This window comes from Branchiostoma floridae, chromosome 2, assembly GCF_000003815.2.
Source record: "Branchiostoma floridae strain S238N-H82 chromosome 2, Bfl_VNyyK, whole genome shotgun sequence".
NCBI lineage: Eukaryota > Metazoa > Chordata > Leptocardii > Amphioxiformes > Branchiostomatidae > Branchiostoma > Branchiostoma floridae.
The window spans coordinates 26,865,588-26,879,044 of NC_049980.1; the positions used below are offsets into that span (position 1 = coordinate 26,865,588).

Sequence of the window (13,457 nt, forward strand, 5' to 3'; positions counted from 1 at the left end):
GGGGGGCTGTTATCCGTGTTCTACAGCGGCTCTGTATTTTTTCGGGTCTAGTATATCTCCGCGACTCGACCTCTGCTGGGAGAGTATGTAGAAAGGTTCTCGAAGGCCCTTGATCAGAGGGAGGAGAACCTAGGATTGAGATTAATTGACCACTCACACCACAGGTAGCCAGCTACAACACACCACAGTTGGTCAGCAGGCTATCACAGTAGCGAATCAGGTACTTAGTGGTCACTGTTATGGGTTCAAAAAATATAGTTGGGGGTCTTTAACCAATCATGGTAGGGTGTAATTACCTCCTGCTGATCATGCTGCTGTTCTATTGGTGGAGTTTTTTGCCCACTAGAAGGGGCAAAATTGAGAAGAGTTCCTATGTCATCCTGCCAGACCCGGCTGCACGATAGATACTTGAGATCGGGCTGGGGTTTGGTAACCAGGCTAGCTACACTCCTTTGTCAGCTTTTCACTGTAGGATCTGCTTGGAGATTAGGTTATACATGATGCAAATCATACACAAACAGAGAAACAGTGTTCTCACCATTTGTACCACTTTGAGCACTCCCAAACCAGACTTGAGGAAGTTGAGATCTACAGCAGGAGGGCCCCACCCGTTCTGCTCCATGGTGATGGTGTGATGTTGGTACTCAAGATGACCTGGAAATCCTGGAACTATGTAAGGAAATATTTACTTGTAAGTTCAAACAAGTCTGATCTCAACAAGGGTAAAATTTGAACCTGTCATGACCATTTTGATACTGTAAACCACCAAATGCGAAGAAATCTTTTAAGTAGTGACTAGTAAATTATTTGGGAAACTCCGGCATAACGTCAACAGTCTTAGATCCTGACTCTACGTGACGATATAACCAGTTCGCAGCGTGAACATATACTTTAGATACTTACCTATCATTAACAGCTTCTTTAACGCCTTGATATGACACTGTCACTCCATTTGGAAAGTACGACAAGTTCACAAGCTCCACGCATACACAGTCACCCGGAAGTATAAACAGGACCCCTGACCTCCCTGAGCCCTACCACCGTCAAGGTAGAGCTGTAAATCATTAGCGAAATGATAGGGGACTCTTTTGTTTCAGGGAAAATTTCATGGCTATGTCACACTGGCTTGAATTTGTTGGAGGGTAACGTTAGTCCCTTTATAAATAAAATCCCATGTATGAAGGTGACAAAAATGCTTCCAAGACCTTAAACCTCTGTAAAATCAAGAAAGTTCTTAGTCATATAGAATTGAATTGAACCTCCTTCAATAGTAAAATTAAGTTTTTTTGCAAATGTCAAACTATCCAAATGAGTTCAAACTAGAGTTCGGCGACCTCTTACCTCCATGAATATTTAGAGCTTTTGTTAATTTCATGCAAATGACTTAACATCAACATGATTTATGCATGGTGTTGTTCATCATTGAATAACGTAATCATTAAGTTGTTTTGCAATTTTTGCATCAATTATGCAAATAAGTTCCTCATTTGCATATTTCATATGTGCATATGTTCCACCGATTATAATTAACAAGTGTTACATTTATCGAAGTCCAATTATTGCAACAATTGAATTATACAACTTCCTCATTAATTATGCAAATTAAGTCCTCATTTGCATAAAATGCATATCATTATCAACATCTTTGCCCAAGCTACCTGCATACCTAAAATGCAGGCAATCCATCGTTCCTTTCTGCAGTTATCCTCTTTGGAGTGTCTTGACAAAAACGCCCCTGCAGTTCCACAATTAAATGTTAGGGAACTGAAACTCGCCCCACTTTATCATGACGCTAAAAGCTATCTACCACCCGGACCATATCACGTCCGGGACAAGAGATACATTGAAAAAACTGCTATGATAGAATATTTTCATTAATTATGCAAATGTACTCCTATTTTGCATAATTAGTATCTTATCTTGTACAATATTGTCTAAGGTACCTACATACCAAAAATCATGAAAATCCGTTGTTCCCTTCTTGAGTTATCCTCGTCAGAAGTTTTTGACAAAAATGCCCCTGCTATCCCAAAACTAGACGCTAGGGGGCCCAAACTTATGTCAATTCTTCCTGAGCACAAGAGCTATCTAATACTCAAAAATGGTGACCATAGCATGTTCAGAACACCGAGATAGCAAAACCGGAAGTTGCGCTGCAGCTTGTTTACACACAGACACACAAACGCTGGGTAAAATATAACCTCCATGACATTTCATGGAGGCAATTAGGAAAACAAGGCAATACCTATAGTGTTCACGGTGTCAGGTAAAATTAGCTGCCTCTTTTAAGCGCCACATAAATGTATAATGATATTAACCTATGTAATTGGCTGCACTTGGTACTGAATGCATACTGTCAATCGGGTATCATCAGGGACAGCTCGCGTGTATGCTACATCGGCACTACACATGTGAGCTCAACCTGGTACTGGTAATTCAATAATATATGAGAACTGTCTCTTGTGCAGACAGTGCGACGTACATGTTATTAGCTGTCCCTGGTACAAAGATTGAGCTCGAGAGGGCCACAGACATGTGTTTATCATAATTTGAGCAATTTTTGTACCAATCGCTTAGAATATGTTACTTGTCGTGGCACCACAGACATGTTAGCTTTCCGTCGTACTGACAGTGAAAAAACACGCTAATGTTGCCTATGGTGCCGATGTGCATATAGATGTCATAAACGGTAACCGTGTTAACAGAGACAATGATCGATGATAGCACTGTCCATGAGCTAAGTGATACGTGTCTTTGAACTAAGTGATGCGCCTGCAATCATGGCTATATGACGCTATATTTTATGTTTTAATATTCAGCCTATATAGTTCATAGCAAGAAATTTCTTATCTTCTTAATATGGGTTGTAGTAAAACGCGTCAGTATCCAATAAAAAAAACTTTTTTTTTCTCATAGTGAACCACATAAAATCCTAGGCAGATCGTGATTCAAGTAATTACAACAGTCAGCAAGGTAGGGCTGTCATGTAATTTGTCAATATCAAGAATAAAGGCAAATGTAATTATTCACTGCCATGTACCAGTTTGGTCCATGTACATGTAGTGAACGCAATGACAGAATGTTAAGTGATGTGTCGATTAACATTCAGATTTGAAAAGGTCGTCGTCGGCTACAAGCCATTCATCTATCTTTAATCTCTAATGTTAACATAGCGCTAAACAGACACTTAACGTTATAGCCCGGTAAAACAGACGGTTTGTCAACTCTTACACGTGTGAAACTATGTAATGATTTCCAAGCACCATATAGTCGTAACGTTCTCTGATAGCCGGGATTCTCTGACAACTATCAGCGTGCATATAACAGAAAAGCCAGACGACTGGCTAAACAAGAAATCTTTTTAAAAAAGCTGTGCCTTGCCGCGTGGTAGGAATATCGTCAGGAAAAGGTAGGTCGGCACTTCAAGCCCGGCAAGGCAAAATGCTGTGCCTTGGCGTGCAGTAAGGATAATTTGCTTGTCTGCTAAATACGTATTATTAAAATTTTGACACTAGAAACCACGAAAATGAGAAAATCTTACGATTATATTTGAAAGGCAACACTCTGAAAATACAAATGGCATTCTGTGCCCATCATCAACCCAAAATACGATCTTTTTCACGTGCACGTGTTTACGGTATAGGCCGCATGTAGCCAGTCACAAGTATGCAAATGAGCTAACTATATTTAGTACCATGCAAACACCGCATGTGACCATGTTGGAACACGTTTTCAGCTGTGTTTGCCGACGAATTCCTGCCGTTAGGGAGAATTTGCGGCCTCAAAACTGATATCACAAGTGAAGCGAAGTTATAGTTGTTGTTTTACTTTCATTATTTTGAAAGAACTTTGTAGCGTCATAGCGAGATCAACCGATATGTTTGGATGACATAGCGGCGCGGAAATATATGCTTCGACGGCGTGAATTTTGAGCAAAAATACCGCAGAATTATGGTTAGAAAACCCAAGGAGCTTTTATCCTTGGAAAAGCTTTTATTATTTCAGGGGTCCCTGGTCCAATTTAAAAGAAATAATAAGTGTACCGTCCAAAATAAGAACGTAGCGGGTGGATTCTGCGGCTGAAAAAAATAAACGTAACTGTTACCTAAACATGCACTCTTGAAAATGCAGACCAAAAAGTCCCAAAGGTGGGTTTTCATGGTTCTGGTCGCATGACGAAAATATTCTTATATCAAATGGATGTTATAAAAAGGTAAAAGGACAATTGAAAAAAAAAAACTTTCACTAGGCGGGTTCGAACCGGGGTCGGCAGTGTACCACCTCGTATTAACAGGTATCCAAATCTAAGGCATAACTTGAATACGTCCGTTCATTCCAAGATTCAAAGATTCTAATGTCTAATCCTCCGAAAAATGTCTAAACAACTGTTACTTATGTGAAAAGTTTGTAATGAGACGAGAGCCTGGCAAAATAATGTCGGGAAAGGCATGTTACAAGCTCTGATTGGCTGGCTGGAATCTCGGTGTGTCAATAGCCTGTTTAGGCTATAGGCACACTCAGTGTGTCAATAGCCACAGCGATATAACAAAATGATCCTAAATATTATCTATTGCGACTTCTCGTGTGACGTTTTGAGCTGGCGCTCTCCTAAACTCACGTTAGCGTTTTGCTGCGGTCTCGGAAGGCCTCTCCAACGTTTTGATGACGTCATGGCTACTTATATATTCACATACAATTTATTAGCCTGATTTGGAAATTGTTTCATCTTTATGAATAGCTAATGCAATTCTTGTTGCGAGATAATGCACTTGATTTTATGTCACTCCAAATGAATTTGGAATTTTACCATACAAACGCTTCATTTATTCAATGTAACCAAATATTAAATGCTTTTAGAACCGACCGCAAACAGAAACAAATACGTAAAATGGACGGTTTAAAATTCAACAGGGATGTACCATTGTCTGCCTGAGCCGTCAAACTTGTCCATGAGAAAGGCGATTTGGAAGGGCCTTTGGAAGGGGCTTTGGAAGGGCTGGGTTAAAAGGTCCGTCCATTGATCCATGGAAAAAAGCTGGCGTAAAGCCTTGCCTGGCGGCAAGGCAAAAAGCCAAACGTTAAGATCGTCTACTCGACATCTACTTGGATATAAAATCTGTAATTTTAAAGAGTGTAGGTAGATGGCGTCAATAGAGGTGGGTATAATGATACTTCGCAGACGAGCAGAAAGAGCCTATTCCATGACTGTTGTTCTTATATTTAATGAGATTTGTCTCTCTAGTAAGCACAAGTATGAGAACTGTGCAACTGTACAATACGGTTTAAAGTGCACAGAAGGAGGAATCTGGCTGTAGATAAATGAGATGTTACATGAGCAATGTAGATTTTTTATCCTAAGTTTTTTTGGACGAAAACATTACTAACGTTATCATAATTCTAAAAAAGACAGGTGAAAATGACAAGAATGATCTACCTGTGAATTAAAGATGGAGCCGTATTTACTTGCAGGATAGTAACGTGCTACTATTAAAAATATCGGAAACGTCCAATGGTTACCAATTTCTCTGTAAATATTAGTCGCCTTGTAGGTCCTAGTAGTGTAGTAGAATAATCTAGTGTATCGACATCTCTTTAGCGACATGTGTTGTTAATCATTTACCCGCCAGGCACGCGAGTCTACGATATTGGGTCACGCTGTCGCCATACATTTTCGACAACATTGTTATCTTTCGAATTCTCTCAGACAATTTTGTAAGTCTCTACTTCTTGGCACCCGGATCTGACTTGCTAAAAATTGAATGTATCAAAAATAAATAAGATAGTTAGTAAATTTGACCCGAAAAAAATCCAATGGAATGAGAACGCCACAGTGTTCAATACATGCTGGCAGCCTGATTCCTGTAGTAAAGCATTCTCGGCTAACAAAGATGAGGATAGGCATTGTACATCTGACGACAGCTGCTTTACTCTGAGACGACACTTTGGCAGGCCGGGCGTATCAAAAATATTTGGTTGACGGGTTAATGAGTAATGGCTGACCTTAGTACGATTTTAGACTGTATGTACGTTCTTCGCTCCAGATCGATAGCAAAAGGTCACACCAGTTGTGTTCGATGTTTGTTTAAAGTCAGCACTTATCAAATCCTGTATGTACGTTACGTAATTTGCATAATGGGTTTACGGCAACACAAAAAGAGTCAAAGAGGTTATGGGCTTGAGTTTGTCCATATGTGTCAAACGAGACTCAGACGAAACAGACTCAGGACATTTTGGGGATAAGTTGTTCATGTATCGTACAAAATCTAACGTTACGTTGAATATCAACCTTAACACATTATCTGATGAATGTTCTCACAGATTAAATGTGATGTCATTATCTGCAATACGGTATAACATCGATCAAACTCGCGGTAGCATCCTAGGGCCTTCTTTATCTACATGCAGAAATTAGAATGTAAGACTCCCCCGCCCGCTAAATATTGCATTTTAGGGTTTTATTATTTTATTGTTCACAACAATCATTGAAGTTACAATTCTTTTATGAACAATATCAATGTATTAAAAAGTCTTAAGTTACACTAATGTATCAAATGGAAGTTATGGTTGGTGATAAAAGATTTACTAAGTAAATATTTCGTTAAATCAATGTAAAATTTGGATAATACTCCAGTTCTTTCAAGACAAAAATGATGCAGCGTGCAACACATAAAGGATATGAAGATACAGTTTCTCACAGATGATAAAGTATCTTCTGATCCATCTAACAAGCATAGGTAGCTGAATGTTCAACATCACGGAGATTCGTATGTAACAATCAATCATACGTTGTCATTCTAAAGGTCTCAGCTTAACCTTCTCCCTGCTGTATAACTCTGTAACCAATACAAATCTGGTGCCAAATGCTTAGCTTAGTAGAGAGGGGGTTAAATAGCATCACCATAAGCCGAGCGATCGCGATGATGTCATGGTGACGCAGTGGTAGGAAAAAAGCAGGTGTTTTGTAAAACACTGAGTTACATATTAATCAGTAATTTGATTCGCTAATTTACATATATATTTTTAATACAATCAACTGACGTCCTGGTAGGCACCAGCCATCGATTACCCATGATGTAAACAATAACAGCGATAGCTCGTATTAGCATAGCACTTTAGACACAGGATTTTGAGGCTGTAGTATAAACGTTACAGGTCAGACAACAAGAGTTGAAGCCTGGAGTCCAGCCTTGTGCTTTGGTTGCTCCCCAAATGTATGCTTGTTGGCAGAAGTGTACCCATGGGAGGGATTAAAGCAGCAACAAGGCTGGACTCCAGGCTACAAGAGTTGGTTATGAAGAATCATTCGGTGGATATAGGAGCTAACAAGGTCTCATGTCACCATACACATCTGGGGGTGGACAAAAATAATTCATCATTGATCAAAAGATGAAAATCACCATAGTTATACCAATGAAATATATCTTCAACATGAAGCACCTTTTGTTTAATATATTACGACTGTAATGATACCTGTACCTCCAATATAAGAGATTCCTACTATTTCTTGTTACAGTTTTCCTAACTTGGTCTAAACGTGATGATGTAAAGATATACTAGTACAGAAATTCAACATTGCAACAATTTATCCTCAACAACCATGAGGCAGCAGGGTGTCTACATGTTGTTAAATAAACAAGAAATACTGGCCATTTTTATACATAACTACACCTGGTCCTATAAACATCCACTTTAAGTGAAATACTGACATTTATCATAACTCCATCAGATTAAACACCAAAAGTCCAACAAGTGATCGTAGGTAACATACTCTGTGACATGATGGTTTCTGCCACATCAGTTGCAACAATATAATATACATAATAAGTCCAATAATAAAAAAAATTGGGAATCAGTAAATACTAGTATGCGAATTTTTGAATATGTAGAGTCTGTGCATGTTAATATTTCTTCCTGTGTGTCATGCTGTTTGGAACAGTTAATATGCATTGGGCCACAGCAAGTAAATTTTATGGATAACATCCTCTGCAGACTGCAAAAATAGTGCGATAGGGCAAAAAAAAACAAGATGGGTGAAAAAAAACAAGATGGCTACATTTTCAAAAATAGGCACCATAAAGTTGTAATGAATGTAGTAACAAGAATTAAAGGAACAAAACATGGTATTAGAGCCAACAAGGCATTCATTCCTGTTTTCAAGACATGTACTGGTGTGGTAAAAGTGACACTAGTGTGGTAGACTGACATCACCAACAAAGTTGGTAATCAAACTCATGGCTTCCATATTGGTGTCACTTTTACAACTATCCAATAAGTTTAATTATTACAACTACAGTCCTGGGTACCTTGCAAGTGTCACTTCTACAAGTACAATAATTAGGCTACAACAGAACATATTTCCTCATTTTGGTACTTTATCGTCATGTTGACCATTCCTGCAGAAGAAAATTTTTTTTTTGTTTTTTTCTGAAATCAGGCAAAAATTAATGAGCCTGCTGATGTCATCCATAAAATCTACTTGCTGTGGCCTTATTGTTATAAAAACACAAGAAGAATAGCTTAGATCATAATATGATGTTACATTATCAAGCTAATTGTACATCTTAGTTAGTCAACAGGTTACCGTCGGAATGAAAACATATTCCTTGTACTAGTGTTTTTCTTGAAGAAAGTTGTGTTGACCTATTGTCTAAGAGTACGGCTCTGTTCCCAGGTGCTGGTAGTGGTACGGTATGGTTGGCGTGGGGCTGAAGAGGTGCCAGCGTCGATACGACATCCGCACGGTCGCCCAGAACGTCACCAAGGAAATAATCGCCAGAACCTGAGGAAAGATCGGACAAGAAGAGCATTGAACACATGTGCATCATTAATAAGCCAAAAGTTCTGATAAACTACATTATTTTATGCTTTAAAAAAATATGTGACAGTGAAAAAGCAGTCACGTGTAGAGAACCGCCATGACCTTGGTACTATTGTACCGCACAGCAGCATTGCTTTAGTTGATGATTATCAAAAATACTTTAACAATCAAAATAAAAACATTGATACCAGAAAAAAACTGAATAACATCAGTATAGTCTTAGATCTATGATTGTCCCAGTTTCTCAGTCACACATATTTAAGTAGAACAGCACATACATATTATACACATCTGCAAATTTCTAGTTATTTTGTTCTACGTCATGTATTTTTCTTACCATACATGGAAGTGTCCCTCCTACCCTGTACCAACGCCAGTGTCTGAGGGGCATTACAGTCATCATCAGGATAAAATTCACAGCCCACAACAAGAAACACAGCCCAGAGTGAGCAAAATCCTGGAACATAGCAAAATATCCATTCCCACATTGGGTCAACTTTTTTGGAAGGTATTCAGTACTTTTGGAGCAAATGGAAGCCAATTCTATTCCATTTCAAAGGACATGAGGGACACACCAGAAATATTTCTTGATGCAAATTAGAGGTAATATAACGTTACTAGTAATATAAATAATTTTCACTAAATATCCTTATCAAATGAAACAGGCAGGCTGAAGCATACCCAGCAAATTTGGGTTTCTGGCAAGTTTTTATGAGCTGTAGACAATGGTGATTTCAGTAGGTCAGAAGATTTTCCAATGATCCCCAAATGCTTGAGCTAAGATTCACCGAAATAAGAAATATGGCAGTGGGTAGGGCAATGACAATGACATCAAAATGTTATACATACTGTACAGAGAGAACTTTAAATATGGCTTGTGTGAATATTAGTGTTTTTTATTCATGTCTTTTAAATCAGATATCCCTGTACAGATTTTTGTCACTCAACTCAATGTTGTCAAGTTGTGGGCTGTGAAAATGACCTGTAGTTTTGCAGCATTTCACACATCTTACCGTATCAACAATGGCTCCAGGTTCTTGGGGTAGCCAATACCAGCTAATAGAAATAAGTCCCAAGATCAAGTTTATAGACCACAGCACTGTACACAGAGCTGAGTGGCAAAAACCCTGAAAAACAGGTCAACTGTCCGTCAAATACATCACCAGACTCACATGCTGCGATAGAGTATCTTTGCATGATGTCATAGCTGTGTCCATTGCCATTTTGGTGTCCTTTTCCATTTCAGAGAATCATAGCTTTTTTTTCAGATATTGAAAGGTCCTCTGGCTTCTGATCATGAGAGACCCAATTACAAACCTGCTATCAAATGCCTCGAGCTTAAAGAAGAGAATACCAGAAGAATGTATATCATAACAGCTAATGTCTGTAAATCATGAATGTATCCTTGAGATACAATCCATTGAAACAGTAGCACCAACATGACAGTCAGCACTGGCCTGCTTCTTTGATTTTGAATTGGAGCAAAAAGGCACACAGGCCTTAAGCTGGGTAGAATCTTGTCTAGCATGTGCCCCCTTGTCCATTGACATGGAATACTGTACTCCTCTCCAGATTTTTGCCACTCATCTCTGTGTTGTCCTGTTGTGGGCTGTACCAACATTGCTTTGTGGGTGTTTCCCAAGATCTCACCGTGTCAATAATGGCCCCAACTAACTCGCCTGGCCCATAGTCGCTTGTTACAACAAGTGCCAAAATCAAGTTTATAGACCACAGCACCGTACACAGAGCTGAGTGGCAAAAATCCTGAAACAAAACAACACAAATTTGGCTGTTACATTTCATAAGAATAACAAGAAGACATATTCGTGGATCTCATTACACACTGGGAGATGCTGGTTACTATGGGTACCTCAATGATCAATGGGCAAACAACATTATTGCCTTGTAATTGTATACAAGTTGTCATGGTAATGATGTTGTCTCCCTAAGCTAACCATAGTACCCCATGCCTTCCAGGATGCAACAAGATCCACAAAAAGATCTATGTAACCCCTTTCTCATTAAATGGAATATTCCTCTATGGATTTTTGCCACTCATCTCTCAGTGCACTGCTGTATGGTTGTGGACAGTACCAGCTAACATGACAGCTTTGTCAGAGTTTCTCAAAATCTTACCGTGCCCGCAATCGCCCCACCTTCTCTGGATGGATAGTAATACCAACTGATTGAAACAAGTCCCAAGATCAAGTTTATAGACCACAGCACTGTACACAGAGCTGAATGGCAAAAATCCTGAAAAATAGCAATTGTTGTCAAATGTAAAGAGAATAATGTCCACCAACATAATCATAAGCTTTGAAATTCCTTCAAAGAAAGACTGAAAAAACAGTTACAATGCCACAGTTACAGTCACTTTCAGAATTTTTGGTCTTCAGAATTAAAGAAAAAAAACATGACCTCAAGCATTACAAATTAAATAGGCTACAAAACAAGGCAATTTCCAGGATTAAAACAAAGTTATTCCAAATTCTGAATTTTAATTTAAAGATGCTTGAAGTGAGCAGGCAATTTAATTCAATTTGAAATCATCCATGGAGTTCTTATCCATGCAATTCTTCCATGTTACAACCAATGGTCAGGTGGGCTCAGACTAATGGTATTGTTTCATGCAAATATCTAAGTGACTACAACACCAATGTCTGCCTGTACCACCACAGTGAACATAGTGACTGCCTGGCAAACTTGCACTGTTGTGAATAAAAAAAAAACTTTGAGACAATGTTTAATAATTGTGATTAAATGCAATTGCAAAAAAACATTACCGTAGTGTATACGATTGTATCATGTCTGCTTGTCAAAAGCATGTTATGTTGAGCCACTGCACATGTACCAGGTTCTGAACTGGTCACCATGTTCACTGTGACTGTATTTTGGTGTCAGAATCACTCTCAGAACAACAAATGCTCAGAACCACATTTTGATTGAGATTGATGTGGTCTAAGAGAAATTTTACCCACCACAAGTGGCCAGTTTACCCTGACCACAGCCTCGCTCTTGTGCCAGGAGGCCAGGAAGGTGGTGAAGACTGCCAGGGTGAGGATGAAGATGGTCAGAGAGATCCATTCAAAGGCTTTCATCTGTTCCCAGTTATATGGAGATGCTGTGACCTCAGCTACGATGAAGCCCGTCAGGCTCAGTATCTGCATAGGAGTAAAAATTAATGTAAAGGTCGTGGGTGCAGTGGGTTAAAGGGCAGAGCCTAACACTTTCCTTCCACTGCTGTTTCCTTGTACAACCAAGGACCCATTTTTAGGGCAGATGATCTAGCAAGTCTCTGACAGACCTTGAGTCTCGTTCTCTTGCGAGACTATTGTCACTCCGTTAACAAGATGTACTGCTAGACATAAAGAATTGGAGGTATGTGTTTAAGCATTGAACAGAGACAGGGCATGACTTAAGGTTTAGCTGGCACTTCAATGTACCACCCGCTCCTGCTGTCATGTGTACCTGACATACTACTAGTACACTGTGGAAGTAGCAGTATACCTCAGGGTCAAGTTCATGGAAAATTTGTTCCAATTTCTTTAAAGTTTTGGCTATGGAAAATTCAGTGTCTGTTATGATCAATTGTACAGCGAGTTGTGACATAGTGGTCTATATTTGTACTGCAGTAAATCATAAAACATAGTACATAACGTTACTGAGTAGTGGTTTTATGTTCATGGCTGGTCAAAAGTCATATGCATCACAGTCTTGCACAACATTTGCTCGCATATATTGAAATGAATGATAAGACACCAGAAACTTTTTAATGACTCGTGGTTGTTTACCTGAGATAGTTTAGCAGGTATGCAACAATATCCAAGGTGGCATAAGATATGCCGCCTTAGGATCTGCTTGGAGATTAGGTACTAGTATGAGAAATATGACAGTGTTCTCACCATTTGTACCAGTTTCAGCACTCCTAAACCAGACTTGAGGAAGTTGAGATCTACAGCAGGAGGGCCCCACCCGTTCTGCTCCATGGTGTGATGTTGGTACTCAAATGACCATGAAATCCTGGAATCTCATGATATGCAAGGAAATATTTACTTGTAAGGTACTGTGTTGGAACAAATCTTATCTCAAAAAGGGTTAAAGTTGAACCTGTCATGATTATTTTGTTAATGTAAATCACCAAATACGAAGAACTCTGTCAGTTCATATTAATTTGGGAAATTCATGCATAACACGTCAACAGTCACTACGTATACGTACACAGCGCTCCTGACGCTATGAGACTGGATAAACCATAAATTTCATCAGTTTGCAGCGTGAACATATACTTACCTATTGTTAACTGTTTCTTGAACACTTTGTGTTTGACACTGTCACTCCATTTGAATCACTTCACAACCGTTACTGTTCCTTGAAGTAGAAGTTGAAGTTTACAAGCTCCACGCACACACAGTCACCGGAAACATATTATGACCCCTGACCTCTTCGAGCTCTACCGTCGTCAAGGTACAGCTGTAAATCACCAGCGAAATGATAGGGGGCTCTTTTGTTTTTAGGGAAAACTTCATCGCTAGGTCACACTGACTCAGTTTCTAGGAAAACAGTCAAGCTTGTTACCACAGGTCTTATGTATGAAGGTAACAGAAGAAGAACTTTATTGCACGACAATTGTACATGATAC

The 13,457-nt window shown here is 39.1% G+C and overlaps 2 protein-coding genes across 13 annotated transcripts in view; both read right to left on the reverse strand.

Annotated features, from left to right (window-relative positions):
* Positions 1–799, reverse strand: part of LOC118409531 — a 5,448-nt gene extending 4,649 nt beyond the window's left edge. Inside the window, exon 1 of one of the 6 annotated variants that reach the window (XM_035810620.1) lies at positions 539–799. In XM_035810620.1, coding sequence (XP_035666513.1) covers positions 539–622 — 84 coding nt within the window. In that variant the 5' untranslated portion in view covers positions 623–799. The remainder of the gene's footprint in view (positions 1–538) is intronic. The other 5 variants (XM_035810617.1, XM_035810621.1, XM_035810619.1 and 2 more) reach the window with 5 other exon arrangements.
* Positions 800–8,619: 7,820 nt separating this feature from the next.
* Positions 8,620–13,251, reverse strand: LOC118409532. Of its 7 annotated transcripts, none has more exons than XM_035810622.1 (6): positions 13,109–13,251; positions 12,721–12,838; positions 11,797–11,979; positions 10,955–11,071; positions 9,156–9,275; positions 8,620–8,779 (listed from the first exon to the last, which is right to left on the reverse strand). In XM_035810622.1, the coding sequence occupies exons 2-6, from the start codon at positions 12,802–12,804 to the stop codon at positions 8,648–8,650; spliced, it is 636 nt and encodes a 211-aa protein (XP_035666515.1). In that variant the 5' UTR covers positions 12,805–12,838; positions 13,109–13,251; the 3' UTR covers positions 8,620–8,647. The 7 variants fall into 7 exon arrangements, with proteins under 7 accessions (XP_035666515.1, XP_035666516.1, XP_035666518.1 ...); XM_035810623.1 differs by having other exon boundaries at positions 12,721–12,845; positions 13,109–13,248; XM_035810625.1 differs by lacking the exon at positions 10,955–11,071.
* Positions 13,252–13,457: the final 206 nt, after the last annotated feature.